The 25,000-nt window shown below is 40.6% G+C and overlaps 1 protein-coding gene across 2 annotated transcripts; it reads left to right on the top strand.

The window, feature by feature from the left end:
- The first annotated feature begins 1,785 nt into the window (after nucleotides 1–1,785).
- LOC147007024 (uncharacterized) lies at nucleotides 1,786–24,864 on the top strand. Of its 2 annotated transcripts, none has more exons than XM_085867629.1 (10): nucleotides 1,786–1,970; nucleotides 4,011–4,178; nucleotides 4,290–4,349; nucleotides 15,966–16,133; nucleotides 16,244–16,303; nucleotides 20,211–20,260; nucleotides 22,659–22,786; nucleotides 23,603–23,737; nucleotides 24,478–24,519; nucleotides 24,751–24,864. In XM_085867629.1, exons 1-10 carry the CDS (start codon nucleotides 1,816–1,818, stop codon nucleotides 24,847–24,849), a joined length of 1,065 nt encoding a protein of 354 aa, XP_085723755.1. In that variant the 5' UTR covers nucleotides 1,786–1,815; the 3' UTR covers nucleotides 24,850–24,864. The 2 variants fall into 2 exon arrangements, with proteins under 2 accessions (XP_085723755.1, XP_085723756.1); XM_085867630.1 differs by lacking the exon at nucleotides 1,786–1,970 and adding an exon at nucleotides 2,917–3,066.
- The last annotated feature ends 136 nt before the right edge of the window (nucleotides 24,865–25,000 follow it).

The raw sequence follows: 25,000 nt of genomic DNA, 5'->3' as shown, positions 1-25,000 counted from the left end.
AGTTTGTACCACAAGGTCAAACAGTGAATCAATACGTGTACAAGGAGATCCTCCGGTGCATCAAGAGATCAATCCGGGACAAGAGGAGGGATCTGTGGGAGAACAACGCCTAGGTGCTCCACCATGACAGTGCCCCAGCTCACAGTGCCCTGAGCATCTGACAATTTCTGGCAGAGAGGAACGTCCCAACTCTGGAGCAACCCCCGTATTTGCCAGACTTGGCCCCTTGTGATTTTTTCCTATTCCCCAAGCTCAAGGGGGTGATCAAGGGGTCCCAATTTCCTGATGTGGAGGCCATCAAAAGGGCCATGACGACGGAGCTCCGGAGGATTTCAGAAGTCTTCCAGTGGCATACCTGCCAACCTTTTTTGAAGGAAAAGCGGTCGGCTGGCGTCGCACGCGTCCATCCGGGGGTCTGGGGGCATGACCCCCCCCCCCACCCATAAATTTTTCAAAAAAAATGAAGCAAAATGGTGCAATCTCCTGCATTTGGAGACCACAGTTCGCTGAAATATATCAACATATTTTTTAGAGTGAAAAAGAGAAAACTTAACATGGTTGATCGACTCAAAATTTATATTTTTCCAAGACATCATGATCATCAGTCACGTTTCCATAAATGACTCACTGTCCAAGCTCCACATGTATGTGCCCATCCGTGTACACAAGAGTTTACATAAACTCACCGATACATCTTTATGAATGAAATGACTGGCCACTCTGATTTCATAACATATTTACAGTTTACCTCACACGAAGCCTTCATACACTTGAACTCTGTTGTCCAACTTGGCTTAAACTCGTTGACCCATCGTGGTGGTGGTTTTTTATTTTCTGGTGTTTGCATTGTTGTCGTGCACTGAAGCGATGAGTCCTCTCTGTTAACTGCAGTCTTTGATGACGAATGGAAAATGGCGGGTTGTCTGGAAATGAATGCCCGCTGTCTCCTGTCGTCCCATTTGATTGGTCATGCTTCGTTTGGAAGCAATAACCAATCGCTGACGAGATAACAGATCAAGGTCAGGCCCGAGTTGTGTAGAATGTGGAAGCAGCCGCGTGTGAGACGATCTTGGCAGTGAGAAACGAACGCAAAACTGAAAAAACACAACTATTTTTTTTTCCAATAATAATTTCCAAATGCGGTTTATCTGACGAACAAAATCGGTCGGCGTTGGCAGGAATGCAGTGGTGCATCGACGTGTGGAAGAAGAGGATGGACAAGTGTGTGAGACTGGAGGGAAACGATTTTGAAGGGGACGAGCTGTGATTTCAATACGAGTTTTGGAATAAAATTTTCTGTGAAGTCAGTCCCGTTACTTTTTACACGGACCTCGTACATTTACATCACATAAATATATATGTAAATATATTCCCTTCAGGATTCTTAGTTTTATACACCGCCTATCATGCTCGAGCCTCGTTGTGGACGAAAAGGGAGAAATAAAGAAAATAGCGGGAATATAAAACAAATAATAACAACAAATCGTTTTGCAATAACTCGGCACGACAAACGTGACACCGAAACACACACCTGTGAGCAACTGAAAGACACACCTGTGAGTTATTGAAAACAAAATCCAAAATAAAATATGCAAGAAAATTCGTTTTCTCACAAACGTGTTATCCGCTAAAACCAGAAAAATAAATCTTTATTTCAAAATGAATAAATAACGATGATGAAGATTTGGAATCTGCAACCATGAGGTGTATAAACTCCTCATCGCCGAAGATCGAGGAAGGCTTCAGTACACAATGCGTCACGTGATCGCAATGGAACGCCCGTTACGCGTCACACGTCACACGTCACACGTCACAATGATCATCGTTGAAACAATGAACAATCATTTTGATGTTGATCTCTCGTTGTTAAGGTCGTTTTTCTGGAGCTCCCGAGTTTTTCACTCCAGAGATTTTCTCCAGATTTATTTATCCAACACGATGTGGGGATGTCGAAAGACAACACAACGAAGGTTCGTTCTTCACACAGGATATTCACAACATTAATTTAACTCACAGAGAACCCACCAGTCCGTGCATGAAGCAAAAACATTCCTTGTGCTTATAATCCAAAACACCTCACTGTGCAGGAAAACGTGTGGACAGGAATATTGGATTGTAAACGGTGGAGACTTGTAATACCCTCCCCCACCTGGAGGGGGCGATACATGATACACATTTACATGGAGAATTTGAATCATCATCATCATCATCATCATCATCATCATCATCATCATCATCATCATCATCATCCTCCTCCTCCATCTATATTTATAGATATACATGTTATGTATATATTTGTGTACGTGTGTGTGTGTGTTTATAAAAGTACATGTGTGGTGTGTGTGTGTGTGTGTGTGTGTGTGTGTGTGTGTGTGTGTGTGTGTGTGTGTGTGTGTGTGTGTGTGTGTGTGTGTGTGTGTGTGTGTGTGTGTGTGTGTGTGTGTGTGTGTGTGTGTGTGTGTATGTGTGTATGTGTGTGTGTGTGTGTGTGTGTGTGTGTGTGTGTGTGTGTGTGTGTGTGTGTTTGTGGGACGAGAGGGTGGGTGGGGTAAGGGGACAGGTGTGTGTGTGGGACGAGGGGTGGGGTGGGGGAAGGGGACAGGTGTGTGTAAATTATTTTCTAAATGTGTTGTGCCACCTCGTGGTGGCAAAGATAATCACCATTTCCGTTTTTACCTGGGCAACACTGAGATTAAAGCACTCTCTACTCACTGGTAAATTTGTCCTTCTCTTCTCCACCCCCCACCCCCCACCCCCCCCCACAAAAAAACAAAAACAGAGGAGCCTGTCAAAGTCTGTCATCACACGTGAGAAATTCCTTGTGGGAAGGGACATCAGGACGAACAGGGGACAAAGTGGGGGGGGGATATGAGGATGTGGTGGTTGTGTGGGGGAGGGGTGAAGGCACTGTAAATTTTGCAAAAGGGAGGACTAATTGGTCCTTTGGCGAGGCTGTGCTCGGACATACATGAATCACAAACACTCGCTCCATTATGCACTTTATTTCCATAATTTTTTTTGCATTCGCCATGTGGTAAATGGTGGTATTTCTACATCCTCTCTGTGGTAAATGCTGGTATTTTTACATCCTCCATGTGGTAAATGCTGGTATTTTTGCATCCTCCCTGTGGTAAACACCCTTCGTGTGGTAAATGCTGGTGTTTTTACATCCTCCCTGTGGTAAATGCTGGTATTTGTACATTCTCCATGTGGTAAATGATGGTATTTTTCCATTCTCCGTGTGGTAAATGTTGGTATTTTTACATTCTCCATGTGGTAAATGATGGTATTTTTACATTCTCCATATGGTAAATGATGGTATTTTTACATTCTCCGTGTTGTAAATGTTGTTATTTTTACATTCTCCATGTGGTAAATGTTGGTATTTTTACATTCTCCGTGTGGTAAATGTTGGTATTTTTACATTCTCCATGTGGTAAATGATGGTATTTTTACATTCTCCGTGTTGTAAATGTTGTTATTTTTACATTCTCCATGTGGTAAATGTTGGTATTTTTACATTCTCCGTGTGGTAAATGTTGGTATTTTTACATTCTCCATGTGGTAAATGATGGTATTTTTACATTCTCCGTGTTGTAAATGATGGTATTTTTACATTCTCCATGTGGTAAATGTTGGTATTTTTACATTCTCCGTGTGGTAAATGTTGGTATTTTTACATTCTCCATGTGGTAAATGATGGTATTTTTACATTCTCCATGTGGTAAATGATGGTATTTTTACATTCTCCGTGTGGTAAATGTTGGTATTTTTACATTCTCCATGTGGTAAATGATGGTATTTTTACATTCTCCATGTGGTAAATGATGGTATTTTTACATTCTCCATGTGGTAAATGTTGGTATTTTTACATTCTCCATGTGGTAAATAATGGTGTTTTTGCATTTTTAATATCCTTTCTAACATTCTATTTTTGCATTTTTTTACATTTGTTGTAAATTAATTGGATTTTAGAGTTTTTTTGATTTAAGAAGAGTGTTCTTTTTCAGGGAATCAACAATGAATCGCTCTCTTGGTTTTCAAGACATGAGTGTGATTTGCTCTCCCGATTCACAAGACGTTCGTGTGATTTGCTCTCCCGATTCACAAGACGTTCGTGTGAACCAGTCATCACCATCCACAACACCGAAGAAAACCACCCTTTGGAAGCGTCTGAAGTAAATCATTTCATTTCCCTCTTTTCCACTTTTATGACCAGTTTTTGGGTACACTGTTTACTCCCTCAGAAAATGTGCAGTAAATTGACTTTTCAATCTCTTTAAACTTAGGCACAAGTGCAGCAGACGTGAGAAGAAGGGGGAGGCTTATCTCAACGAGGAACACACCGTGTAAGTAAGAGAAAATATCCATTCGGAAAGTCGTGGCATGAAACGTACATCCAATAGCAATGGTATTCCTTTAAGTAATTTGACGTGAACACTGTCGTATCTTGATCACATTTAGCTTTCTATTTTCTGCATCATAGATTAGAGATTTCAGTGCTGGGCGGTTGCTTTGAGATGGTTGCACCGAGTTGTTTTGCCTGGGTTCATCCAGAATCTTGACCCAGATGTTTTTGGTCATCCTGGTGTTTTTCATGAACCGTATCGATGTGTGTGTCATCCCATCAAAGGATGTGAAGCTGGAGGATAATAGAGTAGCAATGGGGGTGTTTTCGGTTTGGGGTTCGTGAATGACTTCGGCCACTGGTTCCTTCCGGCAAACCTCATAAGGAAGTTGTGGTTGTTGGGATCGTTACAGGAGAAGAGAAACTTCAGGGTTTTCAGAATATTTCTCAGAAAGAAGGGCAAATGGCAAGTATCGGGACGTTGTTGATCAGAGGAGGGATGCGATAAATGGAATACCACATCAACCAGACGTTTCAAAACATTCGTCTTCGTTTGCAATGATTTGATCCATAATGAAGCATGGCAGCAACTGCTTTGCATGTCACAATATTATGTCAGAATAATACTTCATCACCAATGCAATCAACATTTGCAAGTAATTTTGATGAAATCATTAGTCATATCAGTCTGTGCTGAACGAACACCATATCCATTCATTTAATCAGTTTATAACCCACTGAACGAAGCGCGAACCGAGGTTAAGCACTTGGTTCACTCTGTCTGCAGGCGTCACTCTGTGACAAAGGGATTAGTTGATTTCAATTTAATTTTACATTTTGAACACTGCAGAACACGAATCAGAAAACTTTCTTGCAGTATCGCGGTACTTTACCTCTGAATGTGGAAAATTGTAGGGAATATCATCCTGAGCACGCATCTGCACTTCTTCTTCTTCTTCAATCATATGTAGCAGAAGTCTGCAGGGCAGCATCATTGGCTGAGGGCACGGCTTTGGTACTTGTTGCAATGTCCTCTGCTGGTTACGGCAGTTGTTTGGAATTTGTCCACGGTGCTGGCGACAGCTCGCCCACTCTTGTTGAAGGACACCATGGCTCATTATCGTCCACCAAGGAATGCCGACAGATGGGACACCCGCTCAACGTCCATCTGAGGGACGGCACACACATTGATGAATCGCCCTGCCTGTGATAAGTCGGGATGAGAGTTTATAGCTGGGTTGTGATGCAAACCCAGGCTAAACAGTTTAGATGTGACTGTGCATTCGTCAAGAATGTTACTTCACAAAGAGATGTTCCCACAATGGAAGAGCACATAGACGTCGTAACCAGTACAAATCCGTATTTAAATACTGACGACAGTATCGATATGCAGGACTGTACAAGCTTGTGTGACTCGGCAATTAAAACTGACTGAAGAATCTGACCTGGAGGAAACAAACAGGAAGTCAGGTGGAAACGGTGGAGAAGCTCACCAGTCAAGGTCCTACCTCCTCTGAACAAATAAGACTCTTCTTTCAAAATACATACAGGAAACACAATATAAACCTGATGGAATACTTTCCAGATCTTCCGTCCTTCCCCGAGTGTGCTCAGGCGATCGTACGTAAGCCTGACTTATTCGGTTTCCACGAGGCACACTGTCACCGCTTCCAAAAATTAATCGCCAAGGCGAAAAGGAATTCTAATCAACTATCCCACTTTTAATCTTATTCTTAGAAGCTATTATTTTCCTCATGGCCAGTTTCAAGAGTGGAACAATAAATGTTAATGGTGGTGGGAGTCCACTCCACGAGATCCAAATTAAACGGCTGGTTGAGGTCAATGGTCTTAACATAGCTTTGTTACAAGAGACCCATGCTGTCCGATCTGTTCAAACTCAGTGGCAACTATTTATGGACAAGGAATGTTTCTTTTGTAACAACTCCTCATCGAAGGCAGGCGTCATGTTTGTCTTCGGGAAACATTTTCACCCATCCTGCCTTAAATTTACAAGTATTATTGATGGACACCTTGCTTCTGTGACCTTCTCTATCAATCAGGTCAAGTTTACAATTCTCAATGTGTCTGCTCTAAGCAACAATGACGAGCGGATCTCCTTTTTTGCCAAATTGAGGAAATTCCTGCAAACACTGGATTTGCAGACATGTCTAATTATTGGTGGAGATTTTAACTATACTGTTAATTGTTCATGTGAACGAAATGAGCTGGAACCCCAACCATATACTGCAATAGTTTTTGCGAAATATAATCTCCATGATATTTGGCACGTCCAGCACCCTTCTGATCTGTCTACACATGGTGTCGTTGTTTAAACAACCACATCTCACTTGCGAGGCTTGATCGCATCGATGTAAATTCTCATTTATTACATGGAGGGTATCAATCAAATATCGTGCCTTCCGGTTTCTCCGACCATTCCCGAGCTCGAGTCTTTATTCAACTCTCTAAACCAGTGGTTCTCTACCTTTTTTTGCCCCATGCAGCCTTTTCACCATATGTCAGAATGTCATTCCCTCCTTTCCAATATTGTCTGACTCAAAAGGTGCATTCCAAATAATATGCATGTAATATTGAAAATCTTTTATTTTTCCTTTACAGTATTAGGACATATACATTTACGTGGATTATTTTTATAGGAGAATTTTTCTAATCTAACAGCAATCGAAAATGTTGATGGATTTTAAAACTTGAATAAAAGTAGTGTTTTTTAATATTCATAACGAATTACTTAACAGACTAAAGTTACTGAAGCATATTTCAATAAACAAAAAGTTCAATAGAATGCCAGGGTATTGTAATTCTTTTTATTCTGATGAAGATTACAGTCAATGAGAAACCTGTGGTTGTTTTTTCTTCACTAATTCTTGGATACGCGGAGGTGTGCTTTAAAGGGCACAACACAGGTCATTTTCAACCTCCAATCCACTTTGTTGCATCATTTTCATTGGCAACAGAGTTGAAAAGCCTGACTCACAAAGATATGTCGAAACAAATGGAAGCATTGCATGGATAGCTTTTTCTGACACTTTTGGGAAGGAATCACACATCAAGGGCCAAAATTATGGGATTGATTTCTCATTGAACATATCTCTTGATCCTGAATCAGTCTTCACCTCCAGAAATTCATCTTGACAATGATCAGGAACTTTTTCAACTGACAATTTAAATGGATTTCACACTAAATCCAACTCCTTATCACTGAGTTCAGGAAAATATCGGCTGAATTCATTTTCCAATGCTGTCAAATGTTGCAAAATTTCATTTTTTGCAAATTCTGGAAGCACTTGGTCTTCACCACCAGCAACAAGAATTGATGACAGTTTCTCAAACATTGCAACATTTTTGATCTTGACCTTTCTCTTCCAATTTTCCAGATTGCTCATGAAAGCTTCCAAGGAATCCATGTATTTTATGATGTTTGTATTCCTTCCTTGCATCTGAAGATTCAGTTTATTCAGCTGCTCAAAAATGTCAACCAAATAGGCAAGATGCATGATCCATTCCTCATCATCCAGCCAGACAAAAATAGCATCTTACCCTGAACTTCAAAAAATAATTTCAGCTCATCTCGAAGCTCAAATACTCGCTCAGTTACATTTCCTTTTGAAAGCCACTGAACATTTGTGTGGAAAAGAAGCAAATGATGGCCTGCATCCATGTCAATACATAACTGTTTGAAAAGTCATGAGTTGAGAGCTCCTCCTTTGACAAAATGCACAATTTGAATTGTTTGATCCAAAACCTTCCCGAGTGGAGCTGGAAGTGTTTTTGAGGCCAGTGTCTGACGTTGGATCAGACAATGAATGCCTTTCACTTTTGGAGCTCGCTTTTTCACACAAACTTGAAATCCGGATTTTGTCGCCAACATAGCTGGTGCTCCATCTGAACAGCACCCACAGACATTATCCCACAAAAGATTTTCTGATTCAAATAAAGATGAAACCTTATCCAAAATATCTGAGGCCTTGGGAGTTGCTTCAAGAGGAGAACAAAAGAGGAACTCATCTTTAATGAACCTGAGTGAACATATCTTGCAAACACCAGCAACTGGGAACACGATGCCACATCAATCGATTCATAAAGTTGAATTGAAAATAAGCCAAATGCTGCAGACTTGATCTCCTGCACAACTTGATCCTTCATGTCAATGGCCACGTTGCTGATCCTCCTTTGAACAGTATTGTTTGATCGTGAAACTGCTGCAATTTTTTTTTCTCCAAACCATTTCCCAACACAATTTCCACAATTTTGAGAGCACAAGGTTTGACCAAAGTTTCCCCAATTGTATGTGGTTTTTTTCTGCTTTGCTGTCTCCATTGCGACGACATGAGAAGCTTCAATAACCTTTTGGTTCATTTGTTGGAATGCCCCTGTTGAATCCAGCTTCATCTTTTCGAGAGCATTCCCATGACGTTCAAAAAAGCTTTTGTCCTTGTCCTTGTGTTGAGGATGAACATTCTGCAAAAGTTGCTTCAACTTTGTTGGTTTCATCGGATCATTTGACAAAGTTGGCTACAAATAACACATTGAGGCCTTTCTTCTCCATTGATGATGATGGATGTGAATCCATATTGAATATATGAATCATCGTACCCTCCTTTTTGACACTCATGATGGGCTCCAAATTCTGTGAATAAAAAACAAGAATAAGTCAAAGATAACTATAAATGGAATATTTAGACAGATAAAAAAGTGAAATATGTATCTTTATTTTTAATTTAATCTGACATTCAATAAACTTTATTGAATGTCACAGATTAAATTAAAAACAAACTACAATTCTACAGATTGTACATAATCTACAGGACATCACACCTTAATCAATAAAGTGTGATGTCTTGCAGATTATGTACAATCTGTAGAATTGTAGTTTGCAGAAAGATCAATATTCCAACAGTTTGAGTCTGCCAATCTGTGGTCCCAATTCCCTCCTGAAACCCTGGAATTTCCCCCCTGGTTGAGAACCCCTGCTCTAAACCATGTCCAGGGAGCTCTCATTGGAAATTCAACAACAGTTTACTAGAAAACCTCAACTTCATTCAGGCCTTTGAATCCTTCTGGACGGCTCTCCGAGACCAGGAGTTAAACTGTCCCGTTAACCCGCTGATATGGTGGGATTTAGTAAAAACCCAAATTAAACGTTTCTGTCAAGAGTATCAGTTTTTCTCAACAAGGGCTGACAATGAAATAAAGAAATTATTGCAGTTGGAGATTTTACATCTCCAACGGGTCATCGGACAAAATAATAGTAACATACAAAAAACCTTAACTGAGAAATAGTCCTTATTAAAGGAAATAACTGAGAGGAATGCACATGGTATGGTGCCTTCGTTTGGATGAGGGTGTGACACCTGAATGAGGCAGACGTACCAACCAAGTACTTATTTCCCTTGGACAAACGTCTTCCCAGTAAGCAGCTTTCTCAGCTGCGATTGGTAGATTCATCCATTAACTTTACACAATCAGCAATCAAACTTTTTGCGAAGGAATACTTTTCGAAAATATATTCAATGGAACAAATAAATCCTTTCAGTGTCGCCTCTATATCCGTAGGCCTGCCAGTGTTGTGTGAAAATGGGCGTTCTCAACTGGAAAGACCCATTACTTTGGATGAACTTGGCACTGCCCGGCACGGCCTTGCCATTGGGAAAACACCTGGTTTGGATGGACATAGAACCGAATTCTACAGGAACTTTTGGCACTTATTGGATCCAGATCTCATGAACACTTTGAACGCAAGCTGCCAGCTTGGAGAGCTACCTCAGAGTTGCTGACGAACTCTTCTTACCCTCATCCCCAAAAAGGGAGACATGTTGTATGTTGAAAATTGGCGTCCTATCTCCCTGTTATGTATGAGTGATAAGATATTTTCAAAAACCCTGGCATCACGACTTACTCTTCATCTATCCTCGATGTTGAAGGAAGACCAATGTTACTGTGTCCCAAAACGTTCCATCAATGACATCTCCCTTGTGAGAGACATCATTGAACTGTGCAAGGAAAACCCTAAAAATTTAGGACTTCTCCTTGATCAGGAGAAAGCCTTTGACCATGTTGACCATCAGTACCTTTTTGAAGTGCTTGAGCAGTTTGGACTTGGTTCGACCTTCATCTCTTACATTAAAATACTATATAATAATATTTCTCATGTGCTTAAGATAAACAATGAACTTGTTACACCTTTGTCTGTTAACAGGGGAATTAGACTTGTGAGGTTGTCCTCTTTCTGGGTTGCTGTATGCTCTCTCCATCGAACCCCTACTGGTTTATTTGCACTGTAGACTAACAGGGTTTACTTTGTCCCAGCTTGAACGGCCCATCAAGAGACTGACATACGCCGATGATGTATGTGTACTCGTGCAAGATAACAATGATATTATCATTTGTTATTGTTTATCCTTATTCGAAAAGGCTTCTTCAGCCAAAGTAAATTGGAACAAAACGAGCGCCCTTTGGCTCAGCCCGTTGTGATCATTGGCACCAAGACTTCCGGCTCCACTGGCATGGGCCAACGATGGTGTGAAATACCTCGGAGTGTTCTTCGGTAATAATACCACAGTAGCAAAGAATTGGGCTGGTCTGCTCAAGTTTGCTGAGGGTAAACTGCAAAAATGGAAAGGTCTGATCACACAACTGTCATATCATGGAAGGGTCTTGGTCATCAATACACTGGTGGCTTCTACCTGATGGCACAGGTTCTTCGTGCTGCATCCTCCAGCGGTGTTGCTTCAACATCTCCAGAAGTGATTTGTGTCTTTTTCTGGGATGGTAAACATTGGCTGCGACCTGGGGTCCTCAGTTTACCACTGACCGATGGAGGCCAAGGCCTGGTCGACATAAAGAGCCGGCTAATGGCCTTTCAACTCTCGGTTGCTCTTCGCATGCTATACACGTGACCCTCTCCACCATGGGTCAACGTCGTTCGTCAACTTTTGCAAAAGGCTGGGAGACACGGCCATGACCACTCTCTTTTCCTGATGAACCTTTCCAAAATCGACACATCTCCTCTCTCTGGTTTATATCAGAGCATGCTAAATGCGTGGCAAGCTCTGACAACAACAAGAGCAACACATTCTTACACGAAGCAAATGTTTCTGGAAGAACCTTTGTCCTGCAATTCCTTTTTCCAGGATATGCCTGCTGATCGGTGTTTTATTCAACACTTTCCCGATAAGGGAGTTAAATCTGTCACAGATCTTCGCAGCCCAAACGGCAGTTGGATCGGAGCTGATCCATTAACAAGCCTGATCGGTGTGCGATACTCTCGAATTGTTGCATGCATATAATGTTGTGTGCTTTGGACATACACACATGCATATAATGTTGTGTGCTTTGCTTGCATCTGCTTGGGAGCAGGACCAGCAGAGCAATGAACAAAATACACATCGAATACCTTCTCTCTCTACCTTTCCTGAACTCGGATGTGTTTTTTTCTCTTGCCAGCTTTCTTCCTTGTCCCCCTTTTAACGGAGGCTTCATTGGCCTTCCCAAAAAAAAGGCCTTCATTTAGGTTGTGTAAAATTTCTTTCACATCGGCAAACAACATAGCAGAGGGTTCGATGGAGAGACCTCAACTTGTTCTCCCCCTTATTTTCCGAATTGGGAAGGTTTTTCTAACCCTGCTGTACCGCCATGACATGGTGACCTCTAATGGAGACCAGTACACTGGATCCTTCCTTGTAATCACTTGTTACACCGTTTTTCAAATCTTCTGGTGGATGAATGTCCCTTTTGTGAGAAGTCTGAAAACCTTTTTCACATCTATGTTGAATGCCAACGGTTGGCACATTTATTCATCTTACTTCGGAATTGTTTTGTGAGGTTTGGTTTGTTTTTAACACTTATGTGTTCATTCAAGGATTGGATATCCCACACAAAAATTCCAATGCTGTGTTAGCCAATTTCCTGCTTGCTCAGGCAAAGATGGCAGTATATAAGTCAAGGAAATGAAAACTTGATGGTGTTGGAGTAAATGATGAAGATGCTTTGTTTTTGTTTTTGTTTGCGGGGGGGGGGGGGGGTGTGAGAGTGGCATGTGAGGATGTGGTGGTTGTGTGGGGGAGGGGTGAAGGCACTTTGTTAGTTTTGCAAAGGGGAGAACAAATTGGTCCATCAGCAAAGCAACAGCGAGGCGACAGAGCGACATATATAAATCACAAACACTTGCTCCGTGTGGACTTTCTTTGCATAATTTTTGCATAATGTAAATGCAGGTATTTATACATTCTCTATGTAGTACATGTTGGTATTTTTACATTCTCTATGTAGTAAATGCAAGTATTTATACATTCTCTACGTGGTAAATGCAGGTATTTATACATTCTCTACGTGGTAAATGCAGGTATTTATACATTCTGTACGTGGTAAATGCAGGTATTTATACATTCTCTACGTGGTAAATGCAGGTATTTATACATTCTCCGTGTGGTAAATGCAGGTATTTATACATTCTCTATGTAGTAATTGTTGGTATGTTTACATTCTCTATGTAGTAAATGTTGGTATTTTTACATTCTCTATGTAGTACATGTTGGTATTTTTGCATTCTCCGTGGGGTAAATGCAGGTATTTATACATTCTCTATGTGGTAAATGCAGGTATTTATACATTCTCCGTGTGGTAAATGCAGGTATTTATACATTCTCTATGTAGTAATTGTTGGTATGTTTACATTCTCTATGTAGTAAATGTTGGTATTTTTACATTCTCTATGTAGTACATGTTGGTATTTTTGCATTCTCCGTGGGGTAAATGCAGGTATTTATACATTCTCTATGTAGTACATGTTGGTATTTTTACATTCTCTATGTAGTAAATGAAAGTATTTATACATTCTCTATGTGGTAAATGCAGGTATTTATACATTCTCCGTGTGGTAAATGCAGGTATTTATACATTCTCTATGTGGTAAATGCAGGTATTTATACATTCTCCGTGTGGTCAATGCAGGTATTTATACATTCTCTATGTAGGAAATGTTGGTATGTTTACATTCTCTATGTAGTAAATGTTGGTATTTTTACATTCTCTATGTGGTAAATGCAGGTATTTATACATTCTCCGTGTGGTAAATGCAGGTATTTATACATTCTCTATGTGGTAAATGCAGGTATTTATACATTCTCCGTGTGGTCAATGCAGGTATTTATACATTCTCTATGTAGTAAATGTTGGTATGTTTACATTCTCTATGTAGTAAATGTTGGTATTTTTACATTCTCTATGTAGTAAATGTTGGTATTTTTACATTATCCGTGTGGTAAATGCAGGTATTTATACATTCTCTATGTAGTACATGTTGGTATTTTTACATTCTCTATGTAGTAAATGCAAGTATTTATACATTCTCTATGTGGTAAATGCAGGTATTTATACATTCTCTGTGTGGTAAATGCAGGTATTTATACATTCTCTATGTGGTAAATGCAGGTATTTTTACATTCTCCGTGTGGTAAATGCAGGTATTTATACATTCTCTATGTAGTACATGTTGGTATTTTTACATTCTCTATGTAGTAAATGCAAGTATTTATACATTCTCTATGTGGTAAATGCAGGTATTTATACATTCTCTGTGTGGTAAATGCAGGTATTTATACATTCTCTATGTAGTAAATGCAGGTGTTTATACATTCTCTATGTAGTAAATGTTGGTATGTTTACATTCTCTATGTAGTAAATGTTGGTATTTTTACATTCTCTATGTAGTAAATGTTGGTATTTTGACATTCTCCATGTGGTAAATGCAGGTATTTATACATTCTCTATGTAGTAAATGTTGGTATTTTTACATTCTCTATGTAGTAAATGCAAGTGTTTATACATTCTCTATGTGGTAAATGCAGGTATTTATACATTCTCCGTGTGATAAATGCAGGTATTTATACATTCTCTATGTGATAAATGCAGGTATTTATACATTCTCTGTGTGGTAAATACAGGTATTTATACATTCTCTATGTAGTAAATGTTGGTATTTTTCCATTCTCTATGTAGTAAATGTTGGTATTTTTACATTCTCTATGTTGTAAATGTTGGTATTTTTACATTCTCCGTGTGCTAAATGCAGGTATTTATGCATTCTCTATGTAGTAAATATTGGTATTTTTACATTCTCTATGTAGTAAATGATGGTATTTATACATTCTCTATGTAGTAAATGTTGGTATTTTCACATTCTCCGTGTGCTAAATGCAGGTATTTATACATTCTCTATGTAGTAAATGTTGGTATTTTTACATTCTCCATGTGCTAAATGCAGGTATTTATGCATTCTCTATGTAGTAAATGTTGGTATTTTTACATTCTCTATGTAGTAAATGATGGTATTTATGCATTCTCTATGTAGTAAATGTTGGTATTTTTACATTCTCCGTGTGCTAAATGCAGGTATTTATGCATTCTCTATGTAGTAAATGTTGGTATTTTTACATTCTCTATGTAGTAAATGATGGTATTTATACATTCTCTATGTAGTAAATGATGGTATTTATACATTCTCAATGTAGTACATGTTGGTATTTTTACATTCTCTATGTAGTAAATGTTGGTATTTTTACATTCTCTATGTAGTAAATGTTGGTATTTTTACATTCTCCGTGTGCTAAATGCAGGTATTTATACATTCTCTATGTAGTAAATGTTGGTATTTTTACATTCTCCATGTGCTAAATGCAGGTATTTATGCATTCTCTATGTAGTAAATGTTGGTATTTTTACATTCTCTATGTAGTAAATGATGGTATTTATGCATTCTCTATGTAGTAAATGTTGGTATTTTTACATTCTCCGTGTGCTAAATGCAGGTATTTATGCATTCTCTATGTAGTAAATGTTGGTATTTTTACATTCTCTATGTAGTAAATGATGGTATTTATACATTCTCAATGTAGTACATGTTGGTATTTTTACATTCTCTATGTAGTAAATGATGGTATTTATACATTCTCAATGTAGTACATGTTGGTATTTTTACATTCTCTATGTAGTAAATGTTGGTATTTTTACATTCTCTATGGAGTAAATGATGGTATTTATACATTCTCAATGTAGTACATGTTGGTATTTTTACATTCTCTATGTAGTAAATGTTGGTATTTTTACATTCTCTATGTAGTAAATGTTGGTACTTTTACATTCTCCGTGTGCTAAATGCAGGTATTTATACATTCTCTATGTAGTAAATGTTGGTATTTTTACATTCTCTATGTAGTAAATGATGGTATTTATACATTCTCAATGTAGTACATGTTGGTATTTTTACATTCTCCATGTAGTAAATGTTGGTATTTTTACATTCTCCGTGTGCTAAATGCAGGTATTTTTACATTATCCATGTAGTAAATGATGGTATTTATACATTCTCTATGTAGTAAATGTTGGTATTTTTACATTCTCCTTGTGGTAAATGGTGGTCTTTTTACATTCTCTATGTAGTAAGTGTTGGTATTTTTATATTCTCCTTGTGGTAAATGATGGTCTTTTTACATTTTTAATATCATTTCCAACATTCTATTTTTGCATTTTTTACATTTGTTGTAAATTAATTGGATTTAAGAGGTTTTTTTTTGGATTTAAGAAGAGTGTTCTTTTTCAGGGAATCAACAATGAATCGCTCTCTTGGTTTTCAAGAAATGAGTGTGATTTGCTCTCCCGGTTCACAAGACGTTCGTGTGATTTGCTCTCCCGATTCACAAGACGTTCGTGTGAACCAGTCATCACCATCCACAACACCGAAGAAAACCACCCTTTGGAAGCGTCTGAAGTAAATTATTTCATTTCCCTCTTCTTCACTTTTATGACCAGTTTTGGGGTACACTGTCACTCCCTCACAAAATGTGAAGTAAATTGACTTTTCAATCTCTTTCAACTTAGGCACAAGTGCAGCAGACGTGAGAAGAAGGGGGAGGCTTGCAGCAACGAGGAACACACCGTGTGAGTAAGAGAAAATATCCATTCGGAAAGTCGTGGCATGAAACGTACATCCAATAGCAATGGTATTCCTTTAAGTAATTTGACGTGAACACTGTCGTATCTTGATCACATTTAGCTTTCTATTTTCTGTTTCATAGATTAGAGATTTCAGTGCTGGGCGGTTGCTTTGAGATGGTTGCACCGAGTTGTTTTACTTGGTTCCATCCAGAATCTTGACCCAGATGTTTTTGCTCATCCTGGTGTTTTTCATGAAGGGCATCGATGTGTGTGTCATCCCATCAAAGGATGTGAAGATGGTGGACCATCTCGTAGCACTGGGGGTGTTTTTCGGGTTGTGGTTCGTGAATGACTTCGGCCACTGGTTCTTTCCGGCAAACCTCATAAGGAAGTTGGGGTTGTTGGGATAGTTACAGGAGAAGAGAAGCTTTAGGGTTTTCAGAATATTTCTCAGAAAGAAGGGCAAATGGCAAGTATCGGGACGTTGTTGATCAGAGGAGGGATGCGATACATGGAATACCACATCAACCAGACGTTTCAAAACATTCGTCTTCGTTTGCAATGATTTGATCCATTATGAAGCATGGCAGCAACTGCTTTGCATGTCACAATATTATGTCAGAATAATACTTCACCACCAATGCAGTCAACATATGCAAGTAATTTTGAGGAAATCATTAATCATATAATTCCTGTGCTTCACAAACACTATATCCATTCATTTAATGTTTATCACCCACCGAACGAAGCGCAAACCAAGGTTACGCACTTGGTTCACGCTGTCTGTCTAAACACGTCACTCTCTGACAGAGGGATTGCTTGATTTCAGTTTAGTTTTACATTTTGAACACTGTAGAACACGAATCGGAAAACTTTCTTGCAGTATTGCAGTACTTTCGCTCTGAATGTGGAAAAGTATCTGGAATGTCATCCTGAGCACGCATCTGCACAACTTCTTCTTTTTCTTCAATCATGTGCAGCACAAGGCTGCATCATTGGCTGAGGGCACGGCTGTGCTGCTTGTTGCAATGTCCTCTGCTGGTCATGGCAGGAATTTGGAATTTTTCCACGGTGCTGGTGATAGCTCGCCTACTCTTCATGAAGGACACAATGGGATCGTTCAGGTCCACCAAGGTATCCTGGCAGATGAGACGCCCGCTCAACATCCATCCGAGGGACCCTTTTTTCTCCTTGTATGGGAGGCTTCCCCTGGGAGAAGCTTCATGTGCAAGACGTCTGCATCTTCTTCCTCCATCCTTGCCTGTCTTGGTGCTCTCATGAGCCTCTCCTGGTACTCTCACGGTGGACTCTCCCATCTCCACTCACATGCACACCCATGGACTCTCTCATGTCCTCGTTAGTTCTCCACCCGAACTCTCCTGTATCGACCCCTCTGGTCTCGACTCTCGTGCAGGGACTTCTCCTCTTCCTCTTCCTCCTGGGCAAAGTCTTGCTCTCAGGTCCTGGCCACAGGGGCGGCCCCAACAAAAAAATATGCACATCCACTCATCTGGGCTCCACAGCCACCGCACTACCACAGCTGGCACACACTGACCAGCAAGATCTTAATTGGCCTTTTTTGCACACCCATGACATGTGTGCCTCTGAGGATGGGAAGTCCACGCCGAGTCCCGCTGTCCAGACGTATCTACGCATTCATAATTAATCTGTTTACCCTGTCTATACATTGCATACGCTGCCTCCTCAGCGTCATGTGATTCAAATGTCTTACTCCAACAGATCCCTTTGACATGGCAATCGAACCTCCTCAAAACACACGGACCATACTACACTTACAACAGTCCAGCTACGGATCCCCCCCGCCCTTCCATGGAAGAATACATATTTCAATAATATGTGTTTATTTAGTATGAAAGATGATAACGGTCCTCATACTGATCTGTGGTGGGGACCCCTTTTACTTGCATTCTTCCGTTCACATCCAATCTTGGGTTCCCATCATGAATCCAATTAGTTCTTCGTTTAAACTTCTGAAAGTTTAGATCCACTACATCCACTCCACTTCCCTCTTCCATCAAATCTTTGACTTTCAAAGTCGGCGTTCATTCATCTGGAGGATTCCTGCAACTATTTGAAATTTCCATTTTGAAATGTTCGGCTGTTTCAACTCCCCATTTTAGCACTTGCTGCTTGAAGCTTGGATGAAACTTCTTTCGTACACTGTGCAGGGCTGTGGATAGCATCATTTGTGAAACACTGGAATAATAGTTTATATCTGGGCCAAGATTCAAACCTAGGCTCGAGGAAAGTATGGAAGCTTGCGACACCAAGGGGAAAGAAAAAATAATAAGGAGCAATACAAAGGAGACTTTCCCGAGCAAAGGAGCAATACCCCCAGGGCACTCACCTTGTAGTGGCTGGATAAGACAACCAGGGAACATGGATGGATGAACTGGTGGGCATGGATGACCCACAAAATATGGAATGGAGAAGAAAGTAAATACCTTTGGATTTTTTCATTCCATGAACAAACTTTGGTGCATCATGGGTGATAAAGGTTATGGTAAAGTTTCATCAAAATTGAGTGTGTGTTTTCAGAGAAGGAAGGAAATACATATTTTGGGGGGCAATCCCCCCCTCTCACCCGAAGACCTCAAATTTTTCAATGGCATGAACAAACTTTCGAACATCATGGGTGATTAAGCCTGTGGTCAAGTTTGATATCGAAATTGTGTGTGTAGTTTCTGAGAAGAAAGCAAATATATTTTGGGGGGCAAGCCTCGTAGACCCCTTTGGGGCCCAAATTTATTTATTATTACTTTTTTTTTAATGCCATGAACAAATTTTGGTACATTCCCGGTGATGAACGTTGTGTTAGAGTTTCATCGAAATGTGTCGTTTGAGAGAAGAAATTGAAAGGACTGTATTTGTGAACGGACGGATGACACGCCATCTCATAAGCTCCTGGAACTACGTTCTCGGTAAACTAAAACAAGTGTGCTTTTGGTGATCTTTACACCCTCTTCACCATGTGACACTTCTTGGCTTCATTGTCAACTGTGTGTGAAGACACTTGGTGGAGTAGCAGTCCCGTAGTGTTGTTTACTAGACAAATTCGGAGACGGGGGCAATTCAAATTATTTTCATCCAACGGACCAACCGGAGGATCATCCATCCATGTACTTTTGTATCCACAAAATTTCAAAAACCGTTCTACCTTTAGTTTGCATATTGCAGATATCTATTCCTCATGACATTATCTCAACCTGATTAGTTTACGGCTGCGATTGATGAATTGTGTTGCTATGGCAACCATCTTGGTGATTTGGCTTGTGTACGTGATATTTCAAAAAACGTTCAATATTTAGCTTTCAAATGACACAGATCGATTCATTCTGTCACCCAAAAGGTGGGAGACCTCGATAATCTGATCCTTGTTATTCTGACATTGTTTATTATTTGTGACATTTTTAGCTCACCTGGAACATCGTTCCGGGGAGCTTATGGGATGGCATGTCGTCCTTCCGTTCGTCTGTCCACAAATATTTTTCAACTTCTTGTCTGAAACTACACAAACGATTTCGATGAAACTTGACTGCATCCAACATCACCCATGATGTAGCAAATATTGTTCATGGCACAAAAAAAATTGGCGTCTAAATGTGGTGTTGTCCCACAATGGAGGTATTTGCTTTCTTCTTAGAAACTAAACACACGATTCCGATGAAACTTCACCACAACCTTCATCACCCATGATTGTACCACAGTTTGTTCATGGCATAAAGAAAATAATCCATCGGTATTTACTTTCTTCTCCATAACATATTTTGTAGGTCATCCATGTCTTCCAGTGCCTGGTTATCTTATCCAGCCGCCACCAAGTGAGCGCCCAGGGGTATTGTCCCTATGTTGAACTACAACTTACAAAATCTTTCTTTATTTTCTGCAGGTATGCTGAGCCTGAAATACTGAAATCTTTTGAGGAAGAGCCACAAACTGGTAAGTTTTGAGAATGAATCTTTTCTCATAAGTTGCAAGTATTTTGCCTTTTATTTGGATATTTAATGACTTGGATGAGGAGAGACCTGAAAATGGTTGTTGTCGTAGTTCTTATTTTCAATTTCCCACAAAGGCTGCTTGTTCATGATAATGACACGAACAACTTCCCCCTCACTGCAGCAACCTTTCCCTTGCATGCTCTGGCCATTTTGTTTTGATTCTCCAGCAATGCCATGGTGGTGTTTTAACCACTTTTCACCACTTTTTTCCCAGCAGATTTGGAAGCTTACCTCATATTTAACACCGTCTTTCAGCAGATTGCAATTTCACAGATTTGAAGGAAATTTTGAATGGTTTGGGGTGCCGGCAATAATTCACCTTTTCTTGGCTGACATATATTTTGGATCTTTCGTGTCCCACCAGTAATCAATGCAAGCCATTCCATATTGAGCTGTTGCTGTAGATTTGCAAAGTAACTTTTTCTGAATACATTTCCTCTCTGAGTTGGGGTTGGTGGGGTAATGTATTGTCTCAACCATCTGTGGAGAGATCTTCAGAATTCCCTCTACTTACAATACAACACAAAACACACTGACACAGACTTCAAAATTCACAGCGCGCACAAAATGATACATATATCCCACACATCTACAGAACACAATAACAAACACAACATGTCACTCCAGCCTGAGTCATCCACCGACGATCCAAGTCCTTTTAGCCTTTGACCATGTTGAGCAACCATGCCAAATAAGGTGGAGATGTTTTGGGAGTGGGCGTTCTTGCTCTTTGTGCTCTTTTGACTCCAACCTCTGCCATACCATCTCTCATCCCTCTGATCAGCAGGCAGCAGCCTCTTCATTCTCTGCAGATCTGGATAAAATCACAAACTGGTGAAACACTTGGATCACGTCTTTCAATCGTGACAAATCTCACACTCTCACAATGTCTCTCCATCTGGAACCCCCGCCACACGCCCCCCCGCCCCCATCTACTTTCTCAATAACCCCCTTGAAAAAGTCCTTTCATTCAAGCTATCTGCCACGATCTTTCCCAGGAAAGCCACATCTCCAAGCAGGCCTCCAAAGCCAGTCACCGACTGGGCATCCTCCGTCGTGCGAAATCCTTCCTTGGCACACCTCATCTTCGAGCCACTTAAAAGCTTTCATCCGCACTCTGAAGGAGTACTGCTCTCACCTCTGGGGTGGTGCTCCTGCCTCACACCGAGCCCGACTTCACGCTGTGGAAACCAAGCCTTCGTGTGGTGAAGAAGTTGTGACTCATTCGTATCGCATGCAATGGAGCGGTCTTTGGGTCACTCACCACAGGCAGGTCGATGGTCTTTCAGTCTTCTACCGTCTCTCCGGCAACTCCCCCCCCCCCCCCTTCTCTGTCTGTGATCTGTCCCACCCCCATATTTCATCAGGACGTTCGTGCTCTGCCATCAACCCCATTCTGGTAAAACTACCAAAATCAAGAATCACTGCTCACCTTCACTCTTTCATTCCTCTTTTTTCCTCACCAAGCTGTTCCTCACGAACTCCCACACTCACTTCAATCCAACTCTCCCTTCTATTTCTTCAAAACAGCTGTTGTTCACTCTCATCTCTTATCTTCCCCCATCCAAAACCATGATCTTTTCTACCCCTGTTAATCCACCCCAAACCCACATCCTTCAAATTCCTTGCTTTCCTTCCAGAAAGTCCCTTTTGTGTGAGGACCAGGAAGTCCCTGAAGTGTCCGTCTCTTGTTTACCCCATGTACCCCGCCCCACCCCTCTCCCTTCCACAGATTTCCAAATGTCTCTCTTCCCCACTGTTTCGTGGTTCCCTCTCACCCCTCTTGTCTCCAGCTCCCCTTGTTTTTCAATCTTTGTGTTAGCTCGAACACAAACCTCGACATTGTATATTTTATAAAAGGGTTGACACCAGAAACATCAGTTTCCCCTTGCTTCCAATGGCGGTTACCATCGCTCGATCAATGTCCTGGCGATTCCATGATGAACGTTGTGCTCGGTGTCCCGACTGATTGCATAAGCTTGGAGACATTAAACACCTCTCGGTATCTTTCATGAAGACTTGGCAAGTTATTGACGGCACCCTGAACGAATTACAAATTCCTGCCTTTACCAACTACAATCATGTCAGGCCGAGCCAACCTGTTCCTGAAAGACTCAGACCAATCATGCATCTTTGTCCTTGTCTCCTTGACCTCTTACTCGTGGACATGGTACAGTGGTACACAAACAACTGGTTGGTCAAGAAGTAGAAGAAGAAGACGATGAAACCGACGATATAATTTCCAACATGCACACACATCTGAACACATTGGTATTCTGTCCATTGATCTTTTTCTGTCACAATATCTGTTTGCTGTTGATTTCTCCTCATCTTTGCAGGATTTCCTCTTCGTCAGAGTGAAGAAATAAAGGTTGGTGATGGGTTCAAGAAAGAGTGTGAAGATGATGATGGTGATGACATTAATGAGATTGAGTGCAATGAGGCCAAGTTTGGGGAGCAATCTCCGGTAAGTAAGACTTTGGATTACCTACATATTTATGTGTTATACAAATTATTTCCTCCTCTTTAGTTCTGATGACATTTCTGACAGGAGTTGATGTGATGGTTCGCAGGATGGCCGAGAAGTACACACACTCCCCTCGAAGCAGTCCGACCTGGGTTGGGAAATTATTTTCAGAAGTTTACCGCTGCTGATGCAGAGTCTTTTCACCACCTTACTTAATGTGTTAAATTCGTTAATCGTGCCTGTTTGTGTCCTTCAGGACGTTCTCAACAACAGAAGGTTTCCTGTTTGGAATGATTTTCAATTTTGTTTGACTGCCACATAAGCAGACAGATTAAAACAATTACCTGACACCTCAGTGCAGATGTGGGCTGACAGGATTGCGTGGAAGTCTGCACACTCACCTCGAAGCTGTCTGGCCTGGATTCGCATGCCGACCGAGCTATAAACTGTCTTCCCGATGTTTCACAGGCGTGGTGATTTATCATTGTGTGTGCCGTCCCTCAGATGGACGTTAAACTGGGTGTCCCATCTGCTGGCAATAGTTGGTGTACATGAAAGATCCCACGGTGTCATTCACGATGAGTGGGCAAGCTATAGCTGGCACCCTGGCCAAATTACAAATTCCTGTCCTGACTTCCTGAGCCGGAGTGGCGACTCAACCAGCAATACAGCACAGCAACTGCTTCAGCAACACCGACTGTTTGCATGATAAATGATGATGATGATGATGATGATGATGATGATGATGATCATTATTATTATTGAGTTGATGTGACATAATGACTAAACACTCCATGTTTGTGCATTTGTTATCAGGTGCAGGTACCACAAGCCTCGACTCTGTGCACCAAAAAGTACACTCAAAAGTTCGAAGATTGGCAGGTTATCTCCGAAATTGGAGGAGTCTTTGGAACCATCTCCAAAGGAAAGAACATTCACACTGCAGAAGAGGTACAATCTTGTTTTACACAGTACTTGTGTCATCCTTTTACATTATGGGAGCTGGAATACAGCTCGTGGGAGAGTGATAACACAGAACAGAAAGAACACGGTGAACACAGACAGTGGGTTAGAGGGACATGGCAGAGGGACATGAGGAAGAAGAATGATAACAAAGGGATGGGAAGATTCTCCTGCCCATGAATTCACCTCTTTTTCTGTTTAGTTGAAAGATACTTTTATTTTAGATACACAGGCCCCACATCATTCACGTCGAAGATTCCATCAAATATGTAATCACAACGAACAAATGTTGTGCAATTTGGGACAGATGATGACTGTCAGAAATCTCACCAAAAAATATTGGAAAAAACCATTTTGAGGCAAAATTGAGGGGGCTTCTTAATTCCTATCATTGGTTTTCCCCAAATTCTCACATCACTTACCTCCACCCCCTCGACTCCCTCACCCCTTACACTTCATTCTTCAATTTCATTTTTCTTCCTCTTCCAATTCCTGCCACTTAACCAGACTCACTTGTGGTGTGACTACACATATCTGTCTCCCTATTCCACTAAGGTATGTCTTTTATCGATGTAAAGTTGTTCCTTTCTGTCATTTAGCCCCAACATAGACTTCTGTATCAGTCGATGTTATCATTGTATAACCACAACAAACCAATATTGGATATTTACTTGTTTTCCCACAATGTAACTAATGTGGTACAATATGACTCATGTCATCTCTTTCAGGTTCCTTTGAAGAGGGTAAATAAATCGAACTACATTGAAGATGTAAGTTTGTGTGAATATGGAGATAACGGTGTTTAAACTGATGAACAAATCCAATTTCATTTACCTCTGAACTGTTCTGAAAGATGATTGTCTATTGGCGCCTGAGGCTGTGAGTCTCTCTTTTTGTGTGTGACAATTTTGTGGTTTTAGCTTTGGGGCAGGCAAATTAATCTTTATACAGCTTACAAAATGAGTTTGTTCAATTTTCTTCTTTTTCATTCTTTTTTGCAGTTCATCACTGAAGCTTTCATCTTGAAGGGTCTTGATCGTACAAACATTCGTAAGTGTGGATTTCACTCAAACTTATCGAATGTTGTCTTATCGCAATAATTCTCATCACTGGTTTGCCTTGCATGGCGTTGGCTTCACGGTGAGGGTGCTGGCTTGGGATCCTAGGGTCCTGAGTTCGAGCCCCATTGGCTGTTTAATTAACACCAGGGGTTGACTCGGCCTGTCATCCTTCCGAGGTCGGCGAAATGAG

Source organism: Eptatretus burgeri, unplaced genomic scaffold (assembly GCF_056783735.1).
Source record: "Eptatretus burgeri isolate ZD-2024b unplaced genomic scaffold, Ebu_testis_v1 Ebu_testis_scaffold_893, whole genome shotgun sequence".
NCBI lineage: Eukaryota > Metazoa > Chordata > Myxini > Myxiniformes > Myxinidae > Eptatretus > Eptatretus burgeri.
The sequence above is the reverse complement of the archived record's forward strand: the minus strand, read 5'-3'. Positions and strand labels throughout refer to the sequence as shown.